The 20,177-nt window shown below is 51.5% G+C and overlaps 1 protein-coding gene across 1 annotated transcript in view; it reads right to left on the reverse strand.

Moving 5' to 3' along the window:
* LOC121569915 (protein scribble homolog) overlaps positions 1-20,177 on the reverse strand; it is a 120,171-nt gene that overhangs the window by 26,340 nt on the left and 73,654 nt on the right. Inside the window, 18 exon segments of the mRNA XM_045221179.1 lie at positions 662-742; positions 2,217-2,537; positions 2,653-2,730; positions 2,940-3,029; positions 5,675-5,737; positions 7,979-8,155; positions 8,158-8,403; positions 8,655-8,828; positions 9,153-9,278; positions 9,880-10,010; positions 10,733-10,899; positions 11,271-11,470; positions 11,662-11,780; positions 12,173-12,317; positions 12,500-12,574; positions 13,804-13,867; positions 14,333-14,389; positions 14,672-14,761. Coding sequence (XP_045077114.1) covers positions 662-742; positions 2,217-2,537; positions 2,653-2,730; positions 2,940-3,029; positions 5,675-5,737; positions 7,979-8,155; positions 8,158-8,403; positions 8,655-8,828; positions 9,153-9,278; positions 9,880-10,010; positions 10,733-10,899; positions 11,271-11,470; positions 11,662-11,780; positions 12,173-12,317; positions 12,500-12,574; positions 13,804-13,867; positions 14,333-14,389; positions 14,672-14,761 — 2,404 coding nt within the window.

Consider the following 20,177-nt stretch of genomic DNA (forward strand, 5'->3'; position numbering starts at 1 on the left):
TCAAGTGGGATGAGTGTTAGTTGTCATATAGTTGTGTTTGTTTTGGGAGTAGCAACCGGTGACAACACTATTGTGAGTCTGATGAGATCACTCACCACGTTGTCTAACGTGTGTGTGCTTAGTTGGTGTGTTTGGCATGAAGTTGACACAGACCCAACCCAAGTTAGTCCAATTGAACTCTTAAGACAGGACTAGACTTGGGGATCATAACAGTGTAATGCGGAATACTTTGCTGCAGTAAGTTTTGCATGATCACTTCACTAAAGTGAACAAATGGAAGAATAGGAGGGGGAAAGGGTATTGTCTTTCACTATGGCAGTAGCTGATCAAAACCATCTGTCACAGTTACAAAAACAACAGGCAGCATTCCTTTCAACATAGTTGAATGCACTCACTGTACAAGTAAGTCACTCTGGAAAACAGTGCTTGCTAAATGACTAAAATGTATGTGTTAACATTTCAACTAAAACATTGGAATGAAAAATCAAAGAACTTTAATCTTCATTTAACTGAAGACAGGAGGGTGAGAGGAGAGAAAGACATTGGTGACGTCCCAAATGGCACTCTATTCCCTGGTCAAAAGTAGTGCACCATACAGGGAATAGGGTGCCATTTGGGACGGCTCCATGGGGCTAAAACAGAGGAGTGGAGGGGTACTCACGGTGATGACCCTGTCCCCTACGCGGAGCGTGCTGTCTCGGTGGGCCGCCCCTCCATCTGCGATTCTTGAGATGTAGATCCCCTGAAGAGACAGACGAGTCAGGAGACCGTTCATAATGTGATCATGTCTGTGTGGATCATCTTGGAATGAAATTGAGATTTAAGCTCATTTATGTATACAGGGCGACAGCATATCCCCAGTGTTGATTAATTAGATGATCTCATTTCAGACTCAATTGGAACAATTAGGTAATCTTATACATTTTGGAGAGATGATGCACTTCTTTTAATCTACAGTGACATGTCTGCTAGCTGTGTATCCGGTCACCCAGGGGGTAGTGGGTGAGTCTGGTGCAACAGGGCTGTAATGCCTTGCTAGCGCCATCACTCCCAGTCAGTATACTCTGGGACGGCGGTTACCATAGGGTCAGCAGGGGGCGTCCCATAATGACTAGCTCACACAACCTGGACTAAATATAGCCTTGCACTCGTATTCACAGTCACTAGTCTAATGCTGCTCTCAATAGTTGGCTTGGGCTTGTTCAGAAGTATTTCCTGTGGTGGGTTGTGAGCACAAGAACAACATAATGCCTTTTATTACACTCCACTACCAACAACTACACAAACAAATACAATATTTGGCTGAATACATTTACAAAATATTGAGAGGTCGCACTCAACAAAATGGTAATAATTCTATCCTACTGCAGTAAAATTAAGTTCAGAGATCGCTAAGGCTATAGATTAGTAACACCTCAAGGACAACAGAGTCACCACTCACAGTAACACTAAGACCCTGAGCCCTCCAGTCGCTTGGCCTGAAGAGGAGAGTTACACAAGCTGCAAGGTTGACCAAACAACTCATTGGACTTAACAAACAATCATGTACACATGCAGACAAAGTGCAGGCCTACTCCTAGCCCACCTCAACAGAGACCATCTTGATCCATTCCAGAAAATGCACAACATGACTTACAGACTCCAGTGGTGAGTGTGCGTCTCAGTTTCTGTCCGTGGGCTCCCTGGGCTGTGTTGGTCTGTTTGAGAGCAGTATTGCACAGGACATGTAGCCATGAATGTGGTCAATGCGGTGGCCCAAAAATACCCCCATCCCAGTTACACAAGACCTATCAGGTGTCAAGGCTCACTATTCATATCTGTGTCCCCTTGGCGATGGCTGTAAATGTTGGGAGTGGAAAAGTGGCTGTCAGAATGAAGGAAACCTTGGAGGGGTTGAAGGCTATGACTGGGCATAAAACAGAAATAGGTAGGAAACCTACCACTCCTGACTAGACTTCTCCCTCTAATGCTGTAGCTAGTGCAGTTAAGAGGGTGTCGTTGACTTGTGAAGTTGGACAACCTGACACCACATACCTACACAAGGTGTTTCACCACTAAGGGATAAAATATTCATCAGGGATGAATGCCGCCCAATATTCCTCCACCACACACCGTAGAGTTTCCATATCTAGGTCATGTCTCACTGTGTCTGTTGTACATTCAGCAGGGATATGTGTGACTGTCTGCTGTACACTAAGGATGTGTGTTTTTCTCACCAAGTCCCCTGTGCGGTAGGCTGTGGAGCCCTTGCCCCCGGCGATGCTGAAGCCCAGGCCCTTGTCGTTGCGGACCAGGCAGGTAGACAGCCTGTGTCGGGGTCCTGCGGGGGAGCTGGCCTCCATGCAGAACGGCAGCCCGCTGGCCCGTCTCTCCCGGGGGAAGTAGTCGTCCTCGGGCCTCAGTGGTGTTGTGGTGATGGCATTCTCCGGCTCCACCATGTGCTCCCGGATGACGCTCATGGAGACGGCGGTGCCCGAACTGCGCAGGGCTTCCACCGCCGTGTGGTGCTCCGCCCCCTGGAGGGCCACGCCGTTCACCTGAGGAGGAGCGGAGATCATAGCTCATGGTTCTCTCTACAGTCAAAAGGCCTGTTCATGTAGACCATGAACGCAACATGGTGGCAATATCTTATCGTGCATGCACAGACTTTACCTCTAGGAGTTTGTCTCCCACTTTGACCCCAGCCCGGGCTGCAGGTCCCTCCTCAGACACCCTGGAGATGAAGATTCCCTGGAGGGACAGACAGAAGGACTCTAGTACACAGTCACAAGGCCCAATCAATCCGCAGAATATGAATGCGTCCCAAATAGTACCCTGTTCCCTATGTAGTGCACTACTTTTGACTAGGGCCCTGGTCAAAAGTAGAGCAGTAAATAGGGAATTTGGGACGCAGCCCATCTGTACATCTGGGAGTCTCCACAGCTGTCCTCAGCCCTCACCTCATCGTCCCCCTTGTAGGGTGTGGATCCCTTTCCTCCGGCTATGCTGATGCCCAGACCCCCAGTTTGCCGTAGAATGGTCAGGTTGTGCTAGAAATGGAGGAGAGGGGGTCAGCGCACTGAGTGGAGACGCCCCATACAACAGCCCTATCCTCAGATAGACAGGCTGCGACAAGAGGGAGGAGGACTAGGGACAGACACACAAGACAAGACAGACAGGGGCTACTCTGGTCTCAGGGCTAAACTCAACTCAAGTGTATGTTGAATGAGGGAGAAAAAAACAAGAGCGGGAGTGTTGCCTTGCATCTCACAGTGCAGAGTAGCTACAGTAACTTATCAAAAGGCGGCCATTTTGGAGTAGAAGCAGAACGAAAGCAGTGCCAAATATCATTAACGGTAGTACTAAACTAATTACCCATCATATCACAATGCATTGACGTTAGCCCAAAGACACAGTGAAACAACTGGACAAACGTAATCCTTTTGACATAAAAACATAGGCTAGTTTCAGACATTAGCACGGAGGTGTGTATTTGGGGAGGGGGCTATATGTAACACAATACTCTGTCATGGAACAGTCACAACAAGGGGGGTACGATAGAGACACGACAAATCAGAACATGTATGGGTCTGAACTGGATGTGTGAATGCTGTCCGCGCAAGCCATGCAGAGTTGGGGATGAGGGTGAAAGATAAGTGGGAGCAAGAGAGGAAAGAAAGAGTTGAGTGAAAGTGCCGGGGTTGGGAGAGAAGGCAGTGGACGTTGATTCCGTTGGGTCGTCGTCGACAAGGTTCCGGTCTTTCACAAACTCGTTGTCACCGTTGCAGAATGCAACCACGGACAGAGCAGATGCACATGCCAACCAATCCACAGGCATCCTCACCAGAAGTGCAGTCACTCACCAAGGATTCCTCCATAAACCACCCCATTATGAAGAGTGTTACTTCTTTGAAGGTCATTTTAACCAAATTAATGATCAGAAATACTTTTATACCATTACGAAGTACATAACACCATCAACAAAACACCAAATGATGGAATTTCTCGGGAAAGAATGGTGTCGCATCCCTCCAATAGAATTCCAGACACTATCTGAATCTACGCCAAGGTGCACTGAAGCTGTTCTGGCTCGTGGTGGCCCAACGCCCTATTAAGAAACTTTTGCTGCTTTTTAACTAACACCAGCGTGTTATACTAGTGTATAAACTTTTATGTTATAATAGAGAAATTGTGTTTCAATATCTAGGGCTGACAGTGAGGACTTGTGAAGAGCAGAATCAACAACCTCTGCATAATCAAGACAGTTGCTTTGTGAGAAGGTGTTAAAGTTCACATTTAGCTATTGTTACGTAAATGCCAGTGGCCTGGCTTTGACCCCAAGTGAGAGCAGGTCCGCCGGAGCCATGGCCCAGAGAGACAAGGGTGCCAGCCCGCGTAGATGGAAACAGTCTGATCATTTTGGGTAAAACACTGGGGTAAATCCTATATGGAAATGCACCATGTATGTTGGTGTTTCCTTTATTTTGGCAGTTACCTGTAATGCTACCACTCAAATGGCACCATCCTATCATTTCAAAATGAATGTTAATAGAATTAATACAGAAATACAATATCAATCCCAAACAATGGATATTTAACCAAAATGGTATTTATTGTGTCAGGTGTTTCACATATCCTTGGTGTCTCTGTATTGAACGTACGTACAGTCACTATGGTGACTCTTGAAGGACCTTGATATTGTACATTTACTTTGACTACCTCAAAATAATAAATTATTCCATTGTGGTATGTGGATAGATTTCATGCCCATGTGTTAAGTTCTGAACACGACTGATACGCTGCTTTGTGGTTCTTGCGCTATTCATCAGTGCAGATCAATGAGCATAGTGCTTACCCTCTGGACTGAAATCACTGTAAAGAGCCAGGTTGAGTCCCAAATTGCACCCCATTCCCTACATAGTGTCCAGATCTCTATGGGCCCTTGTCAAAAGTAGTGCGCTATATAGGGAACAGGTTGCCATTTGAGACGTAGCCCCAGTGTATTTCTTTGTCATACATTGATAGATGGAGGGTGTGGTACCATAGTGGAAACAGCTGGGTTTAGTATACCATTCAACTGTTATTTCATGATGTTCTCACAAAAGGTACTCAACTATTTTAGATATCTTTTAGAATATATATTTGTCCTGGTTAGAAGTTCCATCTGTGTGGGCCAGATCCTGCTAGTGCCTGGTGAGAAACTGTAAAACCTGAAAGAAGACGGACCTCCTCCATCACAGACAGCAGCACAAGCAGACATTCACTCCAGGGCCTCTCAGCCTGAACAAGGGGATGAAGAGGAGAAGAAGAGAAAAGGGGGGGGAGCCACAGCGTGGTAGAACCCGAGAATGGGGTAGGACATCATTGAAGGGTACCCACAGATAAAATCTACCCCCCTTTCTTACAATTCGTATAACCTTATTGTTACAGATATCATTTCAATCCTAAAACCCTCTGCCCATTTTAGTCCCCTTCAAGTTCTGTTAGTCCCCTTCGAGTTCTATCACGCTGGTGGTCCAATGGAGAGTTGTGGTGAGCATTTCCCTGGCGATTGGCTTGGATTAATCATGGATTTTTGTGGGCAGTTTTTTTGTTCCCCTCTGAGAGCCAGCGGGTGGGTGAATGGGTGAGTGAGTGTGGGAACGAGAGAGAGAGAGGGGGGGAGTGGATGGAGTGAGAGAGAGTAAGTACAGACCTCTTCCTCCTCAATTCGAGCAGGCTCAATCAGCAGATTATTGACTTGATCAAATGACACCCCCTGTTAGGACAGGAACCAGCGAGAGGCATGCGGATTAGTGAGGCCAAAATAACTAAATATGCACACAAGCATATTCCAACCAAAACAAATCAAAAACAGAACACCGCACACACACGCATACAAACACATCAAAGAACAGTAACACACATTCATTCAGCCACTGGGATAAACCCAAAAAGGTAATATCCACTATTGTATAGTGGTTGAACTAGGGACTCCATTTGATATGGCCAATTTCATCGCCAGTCGAGGTCATTTGAACAGGGGCAACAACATCGGTCACACACACACATCACTCACTCACTCCCCAGCCACCAGAAGCGGATGCAGGCAGGGGTGGAAACTCGAGACCCAGGATGAGGTGAGTTACAGGCCACACGGGGAGGGCAGCTTGTGTTCAGAAAGAGAAGTGGGGGAAATAAAGCAGTGGCTCCCAAAGCAAAGTTCCCTCCAGCCTATAGACAGACACCACAGGAAACCCTCTTCCCCTTTAAAGTCCTTTTTCAGATTGAATAGTACCCGTCAATCATGTTTGTAATCAATCAACAACCCAGGAATCAGATAATTATATCCAAACACCTCAAATCAGCATTAGCCATTGTATGCCTTGCATCTACTCTAAGTGATTATGTTTGCAGATCTAGAGGAGACAGCCGGATGTATAGTAGATGGGGAAAAGCCATTGGTGCGTTTCCCTTCAATGTGAAATCTGCAGCAAAATTGTGAGAAATTGTTCCGTGATGTAGGTGTACATTAAATAAAAAACTGTTTGTCTGGGTCTCAACATTTCCACCTCGGCCAAGACAAATTCTGGATGGTCAGTAGACAATAACACGCAGACATACACACCTCCATCATTCAATGCACATTAGGTAGCAGCTCTGGTGGTGATTACGATTAATAATACATTTGAATACAATAATTGTCTTAGAGTCAAACATTTCAAGAGCCATATTCACACACTCTTTCTCACTAACACACAAATGTAGGAAGGCAGGTAAGGGAAAGTTCATTAACCAATTAAAAACAGAACAGCAGACAGCAAATTATATGGTGAGAAGCATATATAGTACTGAGGTGGGCAGACAGAGGCATGGTGAAGGAGGCCAGCAGGAGGCCAGCATAGGAGTCTAGTGCACAGCTGATGGGGGTGGGGGATTCATAATTTAACAGATCTTCACTTTTTATTAAGCAGATTTGATTGGTATTATTGACAAATAGTCCTAGAGAGTCGTGAATCTTGATGCGGGAGCTCAGAGCAGCCACAAGAGGGAGCTCCACTCTGAGCAGTCTGGGTAGTGTGTGGATAAAATTATATGTGTGTGGATAAAATTATATGTGTGCGTCCACAATGACACCCTATTCTCTTTATAGTGTACTACTTTTGACCAGGGAATAAGGAGATATTTGGTACACAGCCTGGTGAAATGTGTCCATATCTGAAGCATTTAAACAACTGACACCTGATTTGGTTTGTGCTGGTTGTCCATTCGTAAACTGTCAGTCTGTTTGACGACATTTACAAACGTTTATCAAATATTGTTAATGAGAATGTCCACTCGTTAGTTATTATTATCTTTTATCAAGTTACCGACTACCTGCTACCGCCATCTGTGAATGTAAGAGCGAAACCTGCTTGTGTGGGACAGAGAGAGCAACGTAAAAGCACGAGTGCAAGCCATAAGACAACTCCAGGCAAACATTCCCGTAAACTATCAATTTGTTTGTTTTTCCTATACACAGCAACATGGCATGCAATGACATCTCCTTCTAAATCCAATCCAATCCAGTGCCAGCAGTCCAAACTGAATGCAGGTTGCATGGTGACAGAGAGACGGGGAGCTTCTATGCACTTGAGTGTCTAAGGTGTGCATAGAGGCGAGCAGGCCACCAACATGTCAGCGTGAAGAGAGAAGGTGTGCAAGAGCTTTATTCAACTGTCAGTTCATGAGGCAAAACACAAAAGAAAAACTAGTCCCATGGTTGTCCTGGCTAATTTGAAATTGGGATACATGGTTAGGGCGTTGAGGTTTTCGTGACCAGCTGACCCCAGTTAGTCTAGTCAAGTTATCAGAAAAAACATGGGGGCCCTAAACACAATAGCTACATGATAATAAGTGTGTACCCTTCAGTTTTGTACAACAGCCCTACTCATTATAGACTATGTACATATTGTAAACGTGTTCTCTACCCCGCCCATCCCCTGATCCCCCAACCCAGCCAACCCCGAGCCCAGGTTACCTTGACCGGCTGCAGGGAGGAGTTGACATGAAGCAGACTCCTATCCTCCAGCTCTGGCTCTTCTATCCTGTTGTGGCGCTGCGGAGTTACCATACACTCCTCCTCCTCCTCCTCCTCCTCCTCTTCATCATCATCCTCCTCCTTGGGGGCAGTTTGGTGCAAGGCGGGATTTGGGCCAGGTGAGCGTCGGGGCTGAAGCCCTGCAGTAACGCGGCCACCGCCTCGGGTTTGGGCAGCTTGGTGATCTTGAAGTTCTTCTTGTAGTGCGGTGTGTCCTTCCTGATCAGACGCTGCTTCTCCGTGGGGAACTGGGGCCTCTGTTGTTCCTCTTCGTCGCTGTGTGGGACCCCGTCCTCACCCTCCTCATCATCACCATTCTCGTCCCCACCCCGGTAGATGGGCTCCTCCGCAAAGTGCACCGTGGGCTGGCGGGAGAGGAGAGGGGATGATATGAGTTAAGGGAGAGAAAGAAAGAGCAGGAGGGAAGGGATCGTATTCAAGACAAGGATGGGTCTCAAGTTACTGATATGCATGATTCATTAATTGACCTGACCAGGAGAAAGTGTATAACTAGGGTACATAGTTTTTCCTGGCCAAGTAAAACTCCAGGTCTTAAATGGCAGCTCCAGTACTAAGAGATGTGATTGTAACAGACTGTCATAGTAGTGAAACTCACCTCTACGTACTCCACCTCCATCTCATCTAGCTCCTCCTCCTCCTGGTGGCCACGCCCACCCACCAGGTCTGTGGTCATCAGGCCCTGCCTCTCCTCGTGGGAATTGGCTGAGGCCGTGCTGTTGGATGCCGCAGAGTCGTGGCTCTGACTGGACAGATTGCTCAGTCGCTTCTTCTGCAACCACCAATCACACGACGGAATTGCAAAAACAGAATCCTGGATTAGGTGACCAACAGGTAACACTCCAATTCTGTCTCAATGTTACACTGAATGACCCATGAGACTGCCCAGAAAAGACCCACTTCCTACTTGGGATACACATGCATTACTTTGTGTGTATGTCCCAAATGGCATCCTATGGGCCCTGGTCAAAAAAGCGCACTATATGGGGAATAGGGTGACATTTAGGACGCACCCTTTTATTTATATTTGTGCAAAAAGTTGCGCTCATGGATCTCAAGTATGGTGGCATGTAGGATGTCCAGTGGTGTGTTGTACCTCAGCACCAGGAGACTGTCTCTCTCCATCATGTCTGGCTGTGTAGACCTCGTTCCTCCTCTCCTCAATCACCTTCTTCATCACCTTCAGCTCACTGTGGTGCGGTGTCGCCCGCCGCTGGAGACCCTGCACACACACAGACGCGAAACAGTAAATTCCCCAGACTGACAGTTCATCTACAGACAGTAAATTACAGACAGTACTCCTCAGGCGAACAGTAAATCAAACCCAAGGACAAAGTACAACCAACTTGTGACACAGAGATCAGTAAATCAGACTGATCTGCCAAAACAATGACTGGAATGGAGTCTGCCACTGATTGTCTGACTGGATGCCTCTCCATCATATTACTTTCACCTGTCATGCCCTGTCAGATCAGAGGTCACAGTAGGAAAGGAAAGGACAAGGAAGCTAAGTTGAGCCAGCCATCGAGTGCTTCACTTTAGAATGTGTTGGCTCGTGCAGTGCAGGAGTCACATGAACAAAGCTCCTTACCAGAGACCGGGGTTCAATCCCCACGGTTTCTCCCGCCTGTGTCAAAATAACCTACAAAATGTATTTAAAAACAAAGTGTATTAATTGTCTCGTTACTCATTGTGTATTATTACTTGTGTTATAATTTCTCTCTGCATTGTTGGGAAGGGCCCATAAGTAAGCATTTCATTATTAGTCTACACATGTTGTTATGAAGCATGTGACAAATACAATTTTATTTGATTTCTCTTACCCTGCGCTCTGCGGTCGCCTCGTCGTCCTCCGCCTCCTGCTTGGTGGTCTCCTCCTGGAACTGGATGACTGACACACGGTTCAGATTGCTGTCTGTCCAGCTGTCGTCCACACTATTCTGGAGCAGGTTCTCTGTAGGGAGAGACAGGATAGAGAGAGGGACTGGGTTACAAAACAGGTAGAACCTTCCAACAACTAACAAGATAATTAATTACTGGATTTTTGTAGTACATGGGATGAATGGATGTTAGGAGAAGTGATGGTAAGAATATCTGGGTTGAAAGTGACAGGAGAGTGAGAAGGACTCTGGGTTATAATACAGGCTACACTTCCAATAGTTAACATTAGAAGATATCAGGATAGATGAGCATCATCACTGGACTGAAAGTCATCTTTACGGAGCAGGGGGTGAATGGGTGTTCCTGGCGTGCTACACTAGACGTGTAACTTTTACCAAGCGTGAGACGCTCCTATTCATTTCAATGAAACCTTGGCGTAAGCGGCACAGCTCCAGGATTTGGTTTTTATTTTCAAGATTTCGATGCACAGCTCGCACCCCAGAACAATGGATAAAGTGGCTTGCGCTCTGCTCATGCTAGTCAAAAGTTACACTTCCAGTGTAGCAGGTAAAACACCTACTGTGTAGCCCTTATGTTAGAGGAAGTGATGGAAAGAGGATATGCAGTGAGAGTGAAGAAAGAGAAGGAGGTAAAGAAAGTCAGTAAATAGCAAATAGCCTAGGAAAAAGATGATGGAGAACAGAGCGCTATATAGAGGTAGTGAGAGAGGAGGAAGAAGAAGATTATGATGAAGATGATGATGGTGGTGGTGGTGTAGGTGTAGGGCTAACTCACCCAGGCTAGAGGAGGGCTGCTGGGGCAGCAGGTAGCAGGTGAGCACCTTCTCCCCGGTGCTCTCGTCATCCTCCGTCTGGAACTTGAGCATGGGCTGGGACTGGTTCTCTGCCAGCCACATGGCCTTCAGGTTGAGGTTGGCCAGGGCAAATGGCAGGTTCTGTAACCTGGGCACACCACACAACATCGTCAACAACATGGACACAACATATGGAAAGTACTATTCTGATTTATAAGAATAAATCTGGTGTGGCTCAGTTGGTAGAACATTGCGCTTGCAACATCAGGACCGTGGGTTCAGTTCCTGCTGGGGCCACCCATATGAAAATGTATGCATGCCCTGCTGTACGTAGCTTTGGAAAAAGCGTCTGCTAAATGGCATTTATTATATTATTATTGGATTGTAAGGCTTGATAAAAGGATCAAGCGAAGGAGCTCAGACTACCTGAGGAGTGGAGTCACTAGATATGTTACAAGAGAGAAGTGTACCAACACCACTGAGTTGTGGGACCTATATGGGGGGGTGTAACGGGGTTACCTGTTCCCTGCCACGTCTAGCACATGGAGCTCGGTGGCGTCGGCCAGCTGGGCAGGCAGCTTGGCCACACGGTTGTCCCTGAGGGAGAGCACGTTGAGGCTGGCACAGCAGCCCATCTCATCGGGCACGCCGCCCAGCCGGTTGCGGTCCACATTCAGGTTGGTCAGCTTCTTCAGCTTGCCCAGCGAGCGAGGCAGAGTCTATAGAATTAAACATTTACAATAATACAAAGTTTATACATTTCATGGATATTAAAAATAATGCATCTCAAGGGGGTTGTTAAAAGGCCATGTGCCAAGACTCCCGGCCAAGGCACATACAGTACTGTACATTTGTTCTGAACCAGAGAACCGTGGTTCTAAGACGGGTTATAAATGCAGTGGTTCTGTACCTGTAAGAGGTTCTCGGTCAGCACGAGTTCCGTCAGGTTCTCACACTCTCCTATGGAGTCGCTCAGGTGGGTCAGTCGGTTCTGGTCCACTTTCAGGATGGACAGCTGCTTCAGAGAGCCTGGAGAAACAACAAACATCGAGTCACCCAGGTCGTATTCATTAGCGCATACCGTAGTAAAATGTTTTGTAACCGAAAATGAAAATGTGTTCAGTCAGTTATCATCCGTTTGTTTCCTAATGAACATGAGCAAGCCTTTATGTCAGTTTACTGGCATTATTTCCCCAGTAGGGGACAGTGTGGTTCTTTATGAGTCAAGTGCATTACCTTCAATTGAATCCAAGCAACGATAATGTCCATGGGTCTACTTATTCAACAGTACTTGGTAAAAAGCAGACACCTTAAAGTACTTTTTAAAAGTCAGTTCAGTTTGATAATGAAGCTACTGTGTAAACCAGTTCAGGTGAATAAGGCTCCCTCCTTGCCCCTCTCTCCCTCCCTCTCCCTCTCACCTATGCTGTCGGGGACCATCTCTAGGAGGTTTTGTGTGAGCAGCAGGTCAGTGAGGGCCAGCAGGCCGCTGAGCTCCGAGGGCAATTCCTCCAGGCGGTTCTCTGACACGTCCAGACACACCAGCCTCCGCAGGTTCCCCAGCTCCTACACACACACACACACACACACACACACAGGCACAGGCACAGGCACATACACACACACAGCAATGGAGTTTTTAGTGTGAATACTCTCACTAAAATGTATGTGATGGGTTTCATACTGAGCAATGTTCTGAGTCTAAGCGAATAAGATGGGCATAGACGATAAGCCAGGACTGTACTCACTGGTGGCAATGAGGAGAGCTGGTTGCGGTCCAACCACAGCTCCCGTAGGTTAGGCAGAGCACCAAGAGTGTCTGGCTGTTAGAGATTGAGAGAGGGAAAGAGAGAGAGAAGAAAGGTAAACAGAGGGCATGATGTATGTTATCGTTGCTCTGCTTTGTGACACGAGGCCAGGCGATCAGGTGTTCTGAGCCAATGCACGCTAGAGCGAGTGGGAACAAACATGCAGCATCCACTTAAATATGCAGCACTTGGTAAGGGAAGGGGGGGGCTACACAAACACACATCATACGCCCCAAATACCACCATTCCACTCCGGGGTCCCCAAATGGCAGTGGAAAGGAGCAAGATTCACCTGAAAACACAAACTATCATATATGCACACCCACACACTGCACCCATTGGCTATGCCCATAAACCAAACAGAACAAAGCATGTTGCTATCCAAAACAAGATGCCCTGGGTCCTGTTCCAATTCGTTATTTATCCCTGAGGGGCAATTCACTTTGGGCTTCTTTAGTTATCAACCCCAGAGAACACAAAACCTGTAAAATGACCCCAGACTGTATTTAAGTGATACATTAAATTAAAGACTTAGCATGCCTGTCAGGGCTGAGCAGTGTACAGTATAACAGGCAGGGTGTCAGGCGGCAGCATGACGTCAGGTTGTTTGCTCAGCCTACGCCCTTGTCAGCTCAACAGGCACTGTTTACCCTGTCCCATTGAGAAGGCTAGCCAGGCAGGCGTTCCCATGCTCAAACAAACAGGACTTAAGGGTACACTATGGATGCGTCCCAAATGGCACCGTATTCTCTTTATAGTGCATTAGGGCACAATATAGGGAATAGGGTGCCATTAGGGACGCATCCATAGCATGCAGGGGCCCTGATGTCCAACAGACCTGCTCCAAGCCTTTGTGTTTGTTTGTGGGCTAAATATGTGGATTAGATGGGTTCTTATGGTGGAAATGTAAGACGGGTGTTTGGCGGTGTGATGTTGTGTGTGTGTGTGTGTGTGCGCACAAGCTGGACATTCAGGGTGTATGCTCCGGCTTGGTATGTCCCGTGGGCTGTATATCTGACCAGCTTCTAGCTAAGATATGTGTTTTTGTAGTACAGCATAAAACAGGGTCATGGGTGTGTATATTTTGTATGGCCTCAAAGCATGTTGAGAATGTGAGTTATTGTCATGCAGTATATCACAAATCCTTTACATAGAGTCACCGTCCCAAATGGCACTCTTTTCCCTATAGGGCTTTGGTCAAAAGTAGTGCATTATATAGGGAGCCATTTAGAGCTTGTTCTTACCAACACTTCCAGTTCATTGCTGCCCAGGTCAAGCTGTTCCAGTTTCACCAGGAAAGAGAGCGACCTGGATAAGAGAATCAATTAAATCATAGAAACACTGAAGTAATGGTGACTACTGCACAGACTCCCAGACCACACAGTCTGTTTAAACACACACTCAGTCTTAGAATATATTTATAATCTATACATAAATACATCAAGAATGTATTTGAAGACGACATCTGGACAGTCAGGACCAGATATGCTAATTGTTTATCATCACTCCCCAATCTTTCACACACACAGTCACGACAAGCTAGTCATTCAGCAATCACACATTTACAATCTGTCCCTCTCACAACAACTGCATCCATAGAGAAGGGCGCTACTAATGCGGTTTACTAGTGAACAGATAGACTAGTGATGACTGAGGACTCTATTGTGCTTCAAATCACTAGTCATATCAGCAACAACTCCTTTTTAGGAAATAACCACCTTTCCTAGCATGGCGGGAGGCTGGGAACTATGCCAGGCTAAAGAGGGCACTTACGTGGGCAGGGACTTGAGCAGGTTCTCCCTGAGCTCCAGCGTCACCAGGTTGGCCAGGCTGCAGGAGAGAGGGAGGAGGAGAAGAGGTTAGTCAGATGGGGCGTCTGTTGGTCCTGGTTAACTTGGCATGGCGATGGGCCTCGTCCATCTGGTCACTCAGAGCAGTCAGTCTGTCTGTCTGAGAGCCCACTGTCATGTAATTAGGCCTTTACCAAAGTCTGTCATTTTACAGAACGAGGAGTTCAAATGTTTAGAGCAAGAAGGAAACCTGTGTCGGAGTTCAAATACCCATTCATATAAGGTGGTTGGGTCTACATATTTCGTTGGTGTGTGTACTCACTTTCCTATGTCGTTGGGCAGCGTCTGCAGTGACACGTCGTTAAGGGCCAGGTGGGCGAGCCCTCGCAGCTGAGTGAAACCATCAGGCAACCTAGTGATGAGAGGACAGAAGGGAAGACAGGATTGAGAGTGGGCGCGAGAGCAAGAGGGGGAGAGGGGAGGGGAGAGCGAGAGGGAGAGAGAGCGAAGGGGGGAGAGAGAGCACGCGAGAGGGAGAAACAGGAGAGCGACAGAGAGGCGAGAGCGGGAGAGAGACGAGAGAAGAGAGAGGAGGGACAAGCGAAGACAGCAGAGAGAAAGAGCCCGGCGAGAGAGAGAGAGGCAGAGAGAAAGAAGAGGCGAGAGGGAGAGAGGGACTTGCGAGGGGGAGAGAGGGCCAACAGAGGGGGGAGAGAGGGCCAGAGGAGAGGCGGAGAGGAGGAGAGAGGGCGCCACGAGAGGAGAGAGCACGAGAGGGAGAGAGCGCGCGAGAGGGAGAGACCGAGAGGGAGAGAGGGCCCGAGAGGGAGGCAGAGAGAGAGGCTGAGAGGGAGCTACAGAGGGGTAGAGAGAGCTGAGAGGCGGAGAGACAATTGAGGGGGAGAGAGGCGCAGAGGCGAGAGAGATGCGTAGAGGAGGGGAGAGAGGCAAGCCTAGAGGGGAGAAAGGCCCACGGCAGCAGGGGGAGAGAGGAAAGCCAGAGAGGGAGAGGCGGCAGAGCGGTAGAGAGAGAGAGCGCGAGAGAGAGCGCGCGAGAGGGGGAGAGAGACACGCGAGAGGGAAGAGAGAGAGCGGCTTAAGATCGGGAGAGAGAGCGGGCGAGAGACGTGGAGAGAGGAGCCGCGCAGACGGGGAGAGAGAGCGGCGCAGAGGGGGGAGAGTCAACAGGAGAGAGAGCGCGCGAGAGGGGGAGAGAGAGGCGGCGGCGAAGAGGGGGAGGTGAGAGAGCCGTGCGAGAGAAGGAGAGAGCGGGTGAGAGAGGCGCTGAGTGAGGGTGAGGAGACAGAGCACGAGGGAGGGGAGAGAGCGCGAACGAGGGGGAGAGAGAGCGCCGCGAGAGTGGGGAGAGAGAGCGCGAGAGGGGGAGAGAGAGAGCCGCGAAGAGGAGAGAGCCACGAGAGGGGAGAGAGAGTCGGGGGAGAGAGAGAGCACACAGAGGATTATGGAGAGCGCGCGAGAGGGGGAGAGAGCACGCAGAGTGAAGAGAGAGCACGCGAGAGTGGGGAGAGAGAGACGCCGCGAGGGGAGAGAGAGCGCGCTGCAGAGGGGGAGAGAGAAGCCAGCGAGAGGGGGAGAGAACGCGAGCACAGAGGGGGAGCGAGACGCAGAGGCGGGAGAGAGAGCAGAGCGAGAGGGGAGAGCAACAGAGAGAGGAGAGAGAGCAAAGAGGGGCCGAGAGGCGCGAGAGGGGAAGAGCGCCGCGAGAGGGGGAGAGAGGCCGCGAGAGGGGGAGAGGTAGAGAGGGGAGAGAGCGCGAGAGGGAGAGAGAGCGCGCGAGAGAGAGAGAGAGCGCGCGACGAGGGGGAGAGAGGAAGAAGAGCGTGAGAGAAACGCTAGAGGGAGCGAGAGCGCGAGAGGGGGAGAGAGAATTAGAGGGGAGAGAGAGCGAGAACGGGGGGAGTGCCAGAGGGTGCCGAGAGAGCAGAGGGGAAGAGAGTGGAAGAGCGACAGGAGAGAGCGGGAGCAGAGAGAGAGAGAGCGAAGAGAGCGAGGCAAGGAGAGAGCGGGCGAGAGGGGGAGAGAGAGAGAGCCTTGGGGGAGAGAGACACTTAAAGCAGAGAGAGAGAGCACTTGAGCGAGAGGGGGAGATAGCGGGCACGCGAGAGGGGGAGAGAGCGAGAGCGAAAGCAGCAGCGAAAGCAGAGCGAAGGGGAAAGCGAGCGAGAGGGAGCGGGCGAGGCGGGGAGAGAGAGTGCGCGAGAGGGGGAGACGAGAGGGAAGAGCGCTTGAGAGGTGAGAGAAAAAGCGCGAGAGGGGGAGAAAGGAGGCGAGAGGGAGGAGAGAGACAAGCGAAAGCCAGCGAGAGCTGTTTGAGAGAGAGCGCGAGAGAGGCCAGAGGGCGAGAGAGAGGCGAGAGCGAGGAGAGGAGAGAGAGAGGGAAGAGAGGCGCATAGCGAAGGGACAAAGAGAGCGAGAGAGAGAGAGCGGTAGAGAGAGAGAGCGCGAGAGAGAGCGCGCGAGAGAGCGAGTGAGAGAGAGCGCGAGAGCGGAGACAGAGCGCGAGCGAGGGGAGAGAGAGCTGAGAGGAGAGAGCGCGGCAGAGGGAGAGCCAGAGCACGCGAGAGGAGAGCGCGCGGCGCAGAGCTGGCGAGAGAGAGCGGCTTATGAGGGAGAGAGCGCGAGAGAGGCGAAGAGCGAGAGCCTTAGAGAGAGAGAAGCCTTGAGAGGCCGGAGAGAAACACAGAGGGGGAGAGAGCGCACGCAGAGGGGGAGAGAGACATGCAGGAGGGGGAGAGACGCGAGAGAGAAGCCTTGAAGGAGAGAGCCTTGATGCAGAGGGAGAGAGAGGCGAGAGAGAGGCATGCAGAGGCGCGAGAGAGAAGCCGCGAGAGGGGGGGAGAGACACACGAGAGGGAGGCGCGAGAGAAGCCGAGAGGGAGGCCCGAGAGAGAGCCACCACAGAGGAGGGAGAGAGCCAAAGCGGAGGAGAGAGAGCGCGCGAGAGGATGCCTTGGGGAGAGCCGAAGCGACGAGAGGAGGCGGAGAGAGAGCGAGAGGGGAGCGGCGAGAGAGAGCGTCGAGAGGGGGAGAGAGCGGAAGAGAGCGAGAGAGCGCATGGAGAGGAGAGCGCGAAAGAGGGAGAGGCTTAAGAGAGAGAGCGCGCGAGGGGAGAGAGCGCGAGGGGGAGAGAGCGCGCGAGAGGAAAGCGCGCGGAAGTGAAGAATTACAGAGCGTGAGAGAAAACCGAGAGGAGAGAGCGAGAGCGCGAGAGTGCGGAGAGAGAAAACGCGAGAGGGGGAGAGAGTGCGAGAGGGGGAGTGCCAGAGGGGGAGAGAGAGAGTGGAAGAGAGTGCGAGAGCGAGCGGGAGAGAGCGGGAGAGCGGTAGAGAGAGAGAAGAGACGGAGAGCGAGCGGAGAGAGCGTAAAAGAGGCGGAGCAGCAAGCGAAGAGAGCGGAGAGAGACGGCGAGAGGAGAGTCAGAGGCGGAGAGAGCGCGAGGGGGAAAGAGAGCGTGCGAGAGGGGGAGACTTGAGGGTAAGAGAGGTGGAGAGAGTGCGGCGTGAGAGGCTGGGAGAGAGAGTCACGAGAGGGGTGAGAGAGTCTGGCGAGAGGGGGAGAGAGTGCCAGGAGAGGGGAGAGAGTGCGAGAGGGGGGAGAGAGAGAGTGGAAGAGAGAGTGCCGAGAGAAAACGTAGCGGGACAGAGAGCGCGAGAGGGGAGAGAGAGCCCGTAGAAACAAACGAGAGCGGTAGAGAGGCGAGAGAGGCCAGAGGAGAGAGAGAGCGAGAGGCGAGGCCAGAGGGGGAGAGAGAGAGAGCCAGAGAGGAGGCGAGCGAGAGCGCGCGAGCGAGCGAAAGAGAGAGAGCGAAGAGAGCGGCGAGAGAGCAGGCGCAGAGCGGGCGAGAGAGAGCGGGCGAGAGGGGGAGAGAGAGCGGCGAGAGGGGGAGAGCCAGCAGCCTTGGCTAGAGGAGAGCTTAGAGCGGGCAGAGGGGCGAGAGGAGCGGGCGAGAGGGGGAGCTGCCAGAGGCGGAGAGACGAGCGCGACGAGGTGGCAGAGCGGGGGAGAGGCGAAAGGCCTTGAGAGGGGAGAGAGCGGCGCAGAGGGGGAGAGAGCGCGGGCGAGAGGGGGAGAGCCTTGAGGGAAGAGGGGAGAGCCTTGAGGGGGAGAGAGCGATAGAGAGCGCGGGAAGCAGCGTGAGAGGAGAGCGTCACGAGAGAGAGAGCGCAGAGAAGCGGGAAAAGAAGCGGGAAGAGCGCGAGAGAGAGCAGCACGAGAGGGGAGAGCGCGAGAGAGAGCGCGAGAGGAGAGCGAAGAGGAGAGAGCCCGAGAGGAGACGCGAGAGCCAGCAGCGTGAGGGGGGAGAGAGAGCGCAGAGAAGGGAAGAGCGGAGAGCGCGCGAGAGAGGAGAGCCTTGGAGAGAGCGACGAGAGGAGGCGAGAGAGAGAGAAAGAGCGGCGGAGAGAGGGAAGCGCGAGCGAGAGCGAGGGAAAGAGAACGGCGAGAGAGTAAGAGAGAGCGGGCGAGAGTGCGAGAAAGCGCCAGGCGAGATGGCGAGAGAGAAAGCAGAACCAGAGAGGGGAGAGAGAGACGCAGGCGAAGGAGTAGCGGGAGAGAGAGAGGCGAGCGAGAGAGACGCGAAGGGAGAGAGAGAGCGGAAGCGAGAGGAGGAGAGAGCGCGGAGAGGAGAGAGAGGCACAGAGGGGAGAGAGCGGGAGAGAGAGAGCCAAGCGAGAGGAGAGAGAGCACAGAAGAGTGGGAGAGAGCGAAGCGGCGAGTGGGCGAGAGAAGAGCCAAAGGGGGAGGAGCGAGCACAGAGGGAGGAAGGAAGCGCGAGAGCGAGAGGGGAGAGAGAGCGAAGCGAGAGCGAGGAGAGAGCGGCGAGCGGGCGAGAAGAGAGCGCGGGAGAGAGAGCCGCGAGGACCGGAGAGGCGCGCGAGAGAGCGCAGAGAGGAGGAGAGAGCGCGCGCGAGAGGAGAGAGCCATGAGAGGGGAGAGAGAGCCGCGAGAGGAGAGCGCGGGAGAGAAGAGCGCGCGAGAGGGGAAGCGGCGAAGCGCGCGAGAGGAGAGAAGCGCGAGAAGGAAGCGCTTTAAGAGAGGCGAGAGGGGAGAGAGTGCGCCCGAGAAGGGAGAGAGAGACTGAGAGCGGGAGAGAGAGCGCGCGAGCGCGAGAAGAGGAGCGCGCGAGAGAGCGAGAGAGAGAGCGCGGGAGAGGCGAGAGAGAGCCACAGCGGAGAGAGAGCGCGCGAGAGGAAGAGAGAGTGAAGAGTGCTAGGAGAGCGTGAGAGAAAGAAGCGCAGAGGGAGAGAGCGCAAGAGCGAAGAGGGAGAGAGAAAACGCGAGAGGAGGAGAGAGCGAGAGGGAGTGCCAGAGGGTGGAGAGAGAGAGGAAGAGAGTGCGAGTAGCGGGAGGGAGGAGAGCGGAGAGAGAGGGAGAGCGAGAGAGAGCCCAGAGCGTGAGAGCGAGGGTGAGAGAAAGCTGGGCGAGAGGAGAGAGAGCGAGCGAGAGGGGAGAGAGGCCGACGAGAGGGGGAGAGGGCCAGAGGGGAGAGAGAGCGCGCGAGAGGGGGAAAGAGGCGCGAGAGGGGGAGAGGCGCGAGAGGGGGAGAGAGAGCGCGAGAGGAGAGAGAGCAGCGCGAGAGAGAGTGCGAGGAGAGAGCGCGAGGGGGAGAGAGAGTGGAAGAGTGCTAGAGAGCGTGAGAGAAAACGTGAGAGGGGGAGAGAGTGCGAGAGGGGGAGAGAGAGTGCGAGAAAGCGCGAGAGGGGGAGAGAGAGTGCGAGAGAGTGCCAGAGGGGGAGAGAGAGTGCGAGAGGGGAGAGAGAGGGCGAGAGAGGGGCGAGAGGGAGAGAGCGCGCGAGAGGGGAGAGAGA

Source organism: Coregonus clupeaformis, chromosome 7, assembly GCF_020615455.1.
Source record: "Coregonus clupeaformis isolate EN_2021a chromosome 7, ASM2061545v1, whole genome shotgun sequence".
Taxonomy (NCBI): domain Eukaryota; kingdom Metazoa; phylum Chordata; class Actinopteri; order Salmoniformes; family Salmonidae; genus Coregonus; species Coregonus clupeaformis.